General features: G+C 32.0%; 1 protein-coding gene across 1 annotated transcript; it reads left to right on the top strand.

Annotated features, from left to right (window-relative positions):
- The first annotated feature begins 2769 nt into the window (after positions 1-2769).
- LOC114263956 (transcription factor MYB102) lies at positions 2770-4762 on the top strand. The gene is made up of 3 exons (XM_028204540.2): positions 2770-3314; positions 3442-3571; positions 3673-4762. The coding sequence occupies exons 1-3, from the start codon at positions 3182-3184 to the stop codon at positions 4517-4519; spliced, it is 1110 nt and encodes a 369-aa protein (XP_028060341.2). The 5' UTR covers positions 2770-3181; the 3' UTR covers positions 4520-4762.
- The last annotated feature ends 3748 nt before the right edge of the window (positions 4763-8510 follow it).

Below are 8510 nucleotides of genomic sequence, written 5' to 3'. Positions count from 1 at the left end.
TTGGAGAAGGTAAAATATATGTGACAATGCTACCTACAATAACCAACAAGCCTCTTTCTAAATAGCCCATTGGAGATGCTCCAAGAGCATCTCTATCAAACTAGCTATTTTCATTAATTTTTTAAACTAAAAAAGTGAATAAATCACTGAATTTCAACTCCATTGAACTAGCTACCATGTTAATTATTTTAGTTTTGGTGATTTTGGCTCAACAAATGTAGTTACTAGTTTTAGATTGTCAAACATTATAATTTGAAATCACTTGTGTTCAGTTTATAAAAAAAAAATTAAAATAAAAATAATATTTAAATATTATAGGCAAACAATAAAGAGTTTATTGGAGAATATATTTAAAAAGTAAAAGATGTACCTATTGCACGAAACTCTCGCTTAAGCGAGATTTAGGGAACAGTTGGTGTATGCAACCTTACCCCCGCAAGCGGAGAGACTATTTTCAAGACTTGAACCTGTGACCACTAGGTCACCAAAGGGTAGCTTTACCGCTACCCTAAATCCGCCCTTCAGAATATATTAAAAAAGTATATAGTCAAAAAACAAAATTTAACTTTTGAACTAAAATATAGTAAAATTTTAATTAGTTTGATGGAGATGCTTGGTGAAATATTTTATGTGAAAATAGTACAACAGATAAGAGTTTTAGGGATCAGACTTTTTGTTCACAAAAGTGAAAATTTTGTTACAAAAAAATATTTTGGGACCAATTCTTGTTATTATGAGGTAGTCGCACTAAAAGAATAATCCCAAAAAGTCATAAAAAGAACTTTTAATGATAAAAATTTGAAAATGCCGTTAATAAATGTATTTTAGGAACAAAATAATTTGGTCTTAGACAAAAATTTGGTTCAAAAAAATAGTAATTCATCACTAAATGTTTAATTTTGTCGCTAAAAATACAACAATGATACTTTTGACAATAAAAATATTTCATTCATACAAATTAATTTTATCCTCAAAATTTTGTCTTTAAAATTTTAATTTGTTGCATTGAAAGTTTGAAATTATTTCATTGTAGTATATACAAATGGTGAAAAAATGTTGTGATCAATTGATTTTGAAAGGATGAAGTAGTTCACCATCTTAAAGAGGCAAGGTCGAACCCTAAGGCCTAGTTTGGGAAGACTAAATAAGTGCACTTTTTGACTTTTTATGAAATATGGGTTGGGTTTGGGTTGGATTTGAAGTAATGTGTTAGAGAGGTGATGTGACTTAAATAAGATGATGTGACTTAAATAGGATAGTGACTTTTTGACTTTTTGTCTTTTTTTTATCATGCCAAACTAGGCCTAAATCTCATGAGCAAGACTACAACACTTCTCAGCCACCATGGCATTTCAATTGCTTCGGGATGTTTTGAGAAGATGGTTAAAAGTTACTTTTTGATTTTTTTTTTTTTACTTTTTTGTAAGAGATGAAAGTGGGTTAAAAGATGAGAAGTGACTTTTAACCCACTCCCCAAAATAGGCCTTCGTAGTTTTAGAATTAACATTATCACTTTGAAAGCACACAAATATATTGTACATAAGTTAAAATTATTCAAAAATGAAAATTATCGTGTTTTAGCATTAAAAATTAAATAAATTGTACATAGTCAGAATTACTACAGAGCAAGTGACTGCCCCTATTGAGTTTTTGAAGTTTAAAATTTTTACATTTTCAAAATTTTCCCTCTAATATTTTGAAAATATTATTTTTATCTATTTATTTATTTTTTATTTCCAACTCTAAAATTCTGAGAGTATTTTCTCTGTCTATGGTTTTAAAATTATTTTTGAAAATTTGGTTTTGCTCTTTGAAATTTCAGACACTGGCCATATATATTTGTAATTTTCTTCATTAAATAACAGAAAATTTGACTTTGCCCCAATCTCATACATGATTCTTGATCGTTTGATGAGTATCTTTTTCTTGAAGTAGTTATGCAACTTCAATGAAAAACTAGTTTGGAAAGGGACATATTTTGAACTAGCTCATTTCTATGCCGTGTGATTTTAGGTTTGAAAATGATCAATGTGAATCATTAGTTTGAGAATAGAAAAAGACTTTGCATGTTAATTAAGGCTTAATACGCTTGAAACATTTTTAACTAAATTTCTCATGTGTACTTTTCACTTTCTTTTCTTTACCGAGAAAACATTTACGTACTGTGTCACTCCAAAAGGAAAATAACACAGAAGTATCCCTTTTTTCTTTTTTTCCAATCTTCTTTCATATTTTAAATTTTTTAATGGAATCTCAAATTTTATTTATGGACCCTACATTTCTGTCTGTATTGATGTCGGCTAACTTTAAAAAATCTCATCTAATTTACTAGCAAATACAAGGCAAATGATCATGAAGATTGAAACCCTAACAATTGATGAATCCCTTCAAAAGGTCTCTGAGGCATTGAATCTGAATAATAATACTCTATTCATTTGATCTTTTCTAACAACCGTATTTTTGAAGAAAAAAACTACTATCAAACAAATTAAATAGTTCAAATTTACAGTCATTCTGCTGAATTAAGGTGACATGATAGGTAGAACTGATTAAATGATAGCTTTTGAACAACTACCGATTCTTAGCATGTGTTTAATAGGATGTACCTATGTTGTATTTGGTTGAGGATTTGATGAGAGATTTGAAAAGAAAAAAAAAAAAAAAAATTGAAATGTGAATAAAATATACTTACAATTCACCTAATTTCACACATTTTTTCCTTTTCCTTTTCAAATCTCTCTCTAAATCCTTGAACCAAACACAGTGGAAAAAAGACAAATACGTTTTGGAAAATCATGTTCTTGAACATGAATAATTTAAGTGTATTATTAATTAGAAGTACATGTTAATTTATAGAGTTGCTCTCATTTCTTTTAAAGGGCTTACCATTTTTCTAGAGATAGGGATATCTTAAAACCCAATCCAGTCCAATGCAAAAGCAGTTCGAGATTTTGCGTAGAAACCACTTGATTGCTTCTCTCTCTCTCTCTCTCTCTCTCATGACTTCAAGTTTAAGTATGATTTTCTCTAACCCCCCTTTAAATCATCCAAAATTATTCTAAATTTTTTCTACTCAAACATCATTTAAAGTTATAACTCACCTATCTAAACAGTTTGGTCAGCTAATTTTGATATTTCACCGACAATTAACATAGCGCAGTTCTGGCATAATCGATCGTCAATGGGAGGCCAATCCTTGTGTGTAAAGCCAAAGTTGAGGAAAGGTTTGTGGTCGCCTGAAGAAGATGAGAAACTGTTTAATTACATAACCAGATTTGGTGTTGGCTGCTGGAGTACAGTTCCTAAGCTAGCCGGTGAGTTTTTATTTTATTTTATTTTACATTTATTTTTATCACTGATCAATTTACATTTTATTTTTTATTATTTTTATTTTAGAGATTAAATTTGTGTTCATATGTCTAAGCCTTTTGATTCATGCAGGTTTACAGAGGTGTGGAAAGAGCTGTAGACTGAGATGGATAAACTACTTGAGACCTGACCTTAAGCGAGGAATGTTTTCGGAACAAGAGGAGGATCTCATACTTAGTCTACATGAAGCTCTGGGCAACAGGTATTCATACAAACAATGAACACAATCAAAATTTGAATCTTGGTTACAAATTTTGAATTGGGTATTCAAAATTTTGAAATGGGTACTATTCAAATTTGTAGGTGGGCTCAAATTGCAGCGCAATTGCCAGGCAGAACAGATAATGAGGTAAAGAACTTCTGGAACTCATGTTTGAAGAAGAAGCTAATGAAGCAAGGCATTGATCCAAACACCCACAAGCCAATAAACGATGCAGAAGTAAGAGATGGAAAGACTTGTACAGAAAAGTCATCACCGACTTCACCAAAACTCCGAGGACTTGGAATTGTATCAGCCTCAGCTGAAATTGACCAAGCATTTCATGTTAACAACAGCACAAGTACTTACTATGATGGCGGACTAACAAAATCTTCAAGAGAGTCATTTGGAAGCAAACCAATCTTCGATCCTCTTTTGCTATATGAATTCCAAGGCAGTGTCGATCCAATTGGGTACAATTCAAATCTTTTGGTGACACAGTATCAGCAAACGCTGAGACCTTATGATCAAAACCATCTGGAGGTAAGTCCCAACTTTGGATTCAATTCAATGCCCAATTTAACAAATTTTGATCATGGAAACATGGGTGAGACGGATTTTTCTGATAATTCAACCTCGAGAATGAGTTCGCTTTTGTTCAATGACGCAAAAGAAAGTTCAAGCAATAGTTCCATTGTAAGCAGCCACACCTGCTTTCAGATGAAAAACGTGGTGGAAAATGCAGCCTTTGCATGGGGCACCGACAACAAGTTGGGACCGGTGTTTCAGTGTGAATTGAATAATGGGATCAAATCTGAAGAACTGAATCAAAGTCCATGGCCAGAAAGGCAGCTTCATACTCACAATTCAGAAGACTTTAGTAGTTATCCATTGATGTCGCTATCAGAAGATCCAACCGGGGCAAGCGTGGGTGTTTTCCAGCATATATAAACTGTAAATTCAAAAAAAGATAAAAAAATTTAACCTTTCTATGAACAGAAACACACACACATATTGATGGTACAGGAAACTCCTAGTAAAGGTTTGAGGTGAGCATCTTTCTTTTTTCTTTTCTTTTCTTTTCTTTTTTAACTTCTGGTAATAAGATGACGTTTTGTAATCTCTTTATTTCACCTATTGTATTTGTTTGTTTCAAGAGTTGAATTGAAGTTTTCTACCGTTTTAACAGTGAAACTAATTTTTGTGGTTCAAATCTCTTCATGTAGTCACTCCTTAAGTTATCTATGTTACATGGATTCAAGTCCGAGTATTGAGTATAGGTGAGTATCTTCTAATTAGGGCCGGGTTATCAAACCTGTAATTAAAAGATATGTGAACACAGTAAAAAAACATTTAAAATATATATATATATATTTCTAGTCTATTTTGTTGGTTAAAATGGTGTTTTTTATCTAACGTAGACACTATACTCAATTTATAGCGGTTATGCAACAAAAAATACATACATATAATGACCCTGTCAAATACTATTATATAACAAAATTGAATTGGGAGATGTGTTCGCCAAGGGCATATCTTGCTGGAAGTATTAGACACATCTCATACTTTCATCGCTAGTGTCAAGTATCAAATATGGGATATTTGACGAGTTCATATAACAAAACTCATCATCACAAGAAGTAAAGTTATGATGTCATTTTCATGGCAATCTTTTTCCTTCTTTCACTACTTATCCTTTTCCACAGAGCAATTCTATCCGAAACCCAATCATTTTACCTAAACTTTCCAAATTTCTACTTGGATTTACAGTTTGCTTCTAGTTCCAGTTCAGTAGGTAGACATAACAGATTGATGCATTCAATAGATTGATGCATTGTCTGAATTGGACCTACTGAACCAGAGAAGCCCCTAAAATTTTCACAAACAGAAATACCAGCAGAATAACAGACTTTGAAATGCTACATTTGGAGGCTTCAAAAGATCTTGAATGTTACTTAGTAGTAATCTATCGACATTGTCAACTGCTAACTGCAAATTGCAGCTAGCTGATTGGCGAAAAAGAACAGAACAAACAGAAGATAGAACTGAAATGCTGTAAATTTCGTCAAACATGCATGAAGCTGATATTGACACCCATTTTCATGAATGGTTAGTAGAGGAACATTAGGGTCTAGTAGTATATAAAATACATTATCTAAAATTACTTGGGAGTATTTCAAGATGTGGCCTCTGGCTCCAAGTAATGGAGGGAGAGAGAGAGAGAGAGAGAGAGTTGCTCTACAAGCACAACAATACAATGCTTGATTTAAATCATGGGTAATTTCTATCTCTTCCTCTAGGTGCAAGATTACTATGTAACCAGGAATTATCAGGCACCACCTCATGGATTTTCTCGGTTGCGAAGAAGATCATATCCACAATCTGCTACTTTGTCATCACCTGTTGCAGCTATCTCCGATTCGCCTTCAATATTAGAGCCAATCAGTCAATTACATTTGTAAGTGTGACACATGAAGTGATACAATCTATGACCACACAACAGATTCAACAACTATTTAGTTCTTGGGCATCCAATTCATCTTCTTTCTTTCTTATTATGCTGATCTCACATCAGGAGGAGAGGAGCTCCTTCTATTGTTCATGGTCATCAGATGAGTGGTCTTCCAAACAAACAAACAAAAAAATCGATCAAAGCCCGCCTGATGCTCTAGAATGAGTATCTCCTGACTCCCCTGATTCATTCTCATCTTGAACCACCAAAACTTGGCTCATTTTCATTCAGTCTTTTGAAAACAAATATGACAAATTATGTAGTAATTATTATCAAATCAATTATTATTATTATTTTTTTTTTGATAAATGATCTACACAAGATTCTAAAAGAAACTGCATGGGTGGAGTGATCTCCCAACTGAAAAGAAGAAGCTAACATTTGGTGCAATAAAATAAATATCTGAAAATTCGAGCAAACAACAAAAATTACAAGGATTGATTAGCAGAGCAATGCTATAAAGTAAAGCCCATAAACTGCCAGGGCACATGCTTAATTTTGAGGGAGGGGAAAAGGGGAATTATCCAACAAAGCAGAAAGGACTACGAAGTATTAAGCAAAAAATAAAAAGAAAAAGAAAGAAATACTATGAAGCATGGATACTTTGACAAACAAGTGGGCATTGATACTTTTGCACGAGTATCGGGTACACGAAACATGTATCCATATTTTTCCTTCTTAATTTTTAGAGTATCTAGACTAATATATACTCAAGGCATATAGTAACTCAATCGGAACAATAATTTTCTCTAATGCAAAGGTAAAATTAATTCCATTGGACTTCTTTTTATATTTTTATTTTCATTTTTATGCTTATCATGATTGTTAATTATTTAATATAATGACATTTAATTTTGGTTTATATCTTTAGTTTTGGAATTGAATATGAACTGTAGGTTAGATTTAACAAATTAAACCACTTAACTAATTTTTTATTATTCTAAATTTAAAATAAATATTTTTTACAAAGTTATCTAACCGTACATGTACGGTACTTATTTTAAATTCTACCATATTGATTTACCTATATCATACTCATACCTGCACCCATGCCCACACATATAAAAAGGATGTATTTCAATAAGTGGTTGTTTGGTACATAACAGACTGCCGGTGGTGAGTCGCCATTCATAATAAATAAATAAATAAATAAAGCGGTCTATTATATAGTCTGTACTTATGGCCTCTTCTGCACTTAAAACAATCAAGCATAGTCATGAGTTATCAGGACGGAACCGAAAATTTAATTTTAGAGGGATCGAGATATATAAATTTTTTTTATTTATTAATTGTTATAAATTGTCATATTTCAATTTAAAAATAAAATAAAATAAAATAAACTAACATTTAATACCAAACTAATAAATAATAAAAAAAAATTAATATTTATTTAGTTTTAACATGAACGGCAGAAAAGTCATATTCATTCAACTTTAACATATAAATAAAAGAAAAATCATAAATTAATTAATTAATTTTTTTATTTTGTACATATCAACTCAATTATCTATTAAAGTGAAATAAAGTCTTCAATGGATTTTACATGAATCTCATTAATATCTAACCACTATAAGAAACTCGAGTCTTACAAAAGACACCACTCTACGGAGTTCTTGGATTGAATAGCTACTTGTTCTCGTCATGGTGAATAAAATGTGATTAAAAAATATGATTAATATAATATTATTGTTGAATTTAAATTAAAAAAAAAAAACAAACAAACAAAGGCCAGAGGTCTATTTCATGTCCCCATTCTTTTGTATATCACATAAAAGCTTGTTTTATTTATTAAAAAAAAAATAATTTTTTTAATATTTTTATACATTGGATGATAGCCAACAGGGGGGCTATATGTAATAAGTGAAAAGTGTTCAGTAGCAATAGAACCATTCAAGCAGCATTTCTCACTTTGAATACGGGACCAAGGCCCTGATGGTCTATTAATAGGTCCGTCTCTGTGAATTATGACCCACAGACAGGTGATCGAAACCAACCGGTTCAGTAGCATTCACTAGGGGCCAACAGGATAATGCTCTCTGCCCCCTCCTTTACACAAAGGTCAGATCAGTAATACAAAGCAATACAATAGGAAGGTCCTAAAATGTCTGGGACAGAGACCCTTCTCTGCTATAGTGTTATGTTGCTTTCAATTTAAAATGGAGGGAGGCAGTTGTTTAACTCAACCAGATAAATTACTCAAAGTACTTGTAGTTGCGGACTCAAACCTACCAAAACTCTCAAAGGGCACTTTTCCAACTTTTAATCTCTCTCTACACATGACAGCCTGTCCAACTACACCAATTTATGGTAACCCTTAAAACTCAATTTTATGATACCCAGACTTCTTCAAATCCTATTTGTGCATACATCCTTCGTTGCATGCATGTAAAGTATACAATCATTCTAAGAATCTTTAGGACTTATGTTAAC

Source organism: Camellia sinensis, chromosome 15 (assembly GCF_055761805.1).
Source record: "Camellia sinensis isolate YWXY chromosome 15, ASM5576180v1, whole genome shotgun sequence".
NCBI classification, from domain to species: Eukaryota; Viridiplantae; Streptophyta; class Magnoliopsida; order Ericales; family Theaceae; genus Camellia; species Camellia sinensis.
This window is presented reverse-complemented; position numbering and strand designations above follow the sequence as displayed.

Bases quoted from the DNA above. Each gene is read 5' to 3' on its own strand.
- LOC114263956 (XM_028204540.2), top strand. From the start codon at position 3,182: ATGGGAGGCCAATCCTTGTGTGTAAAGCCAAAGTTGAGGAAAGGTTTG. The intron at 3,315-3,441 runs GTGAGTTTTTAT...TGATTCATGCAG, and splicing joins TACAGTTCCTAAGCTAGCCG to GTTTACAGAGGTGTGGAAAG. The intron at 3,572-3,672 runs GTATTCATACAA...TCAAATTTGTAG, and splicing joins CATGAAGCTCTGGGCAACAG to GTGGGCTCAAATTGCAGCGC.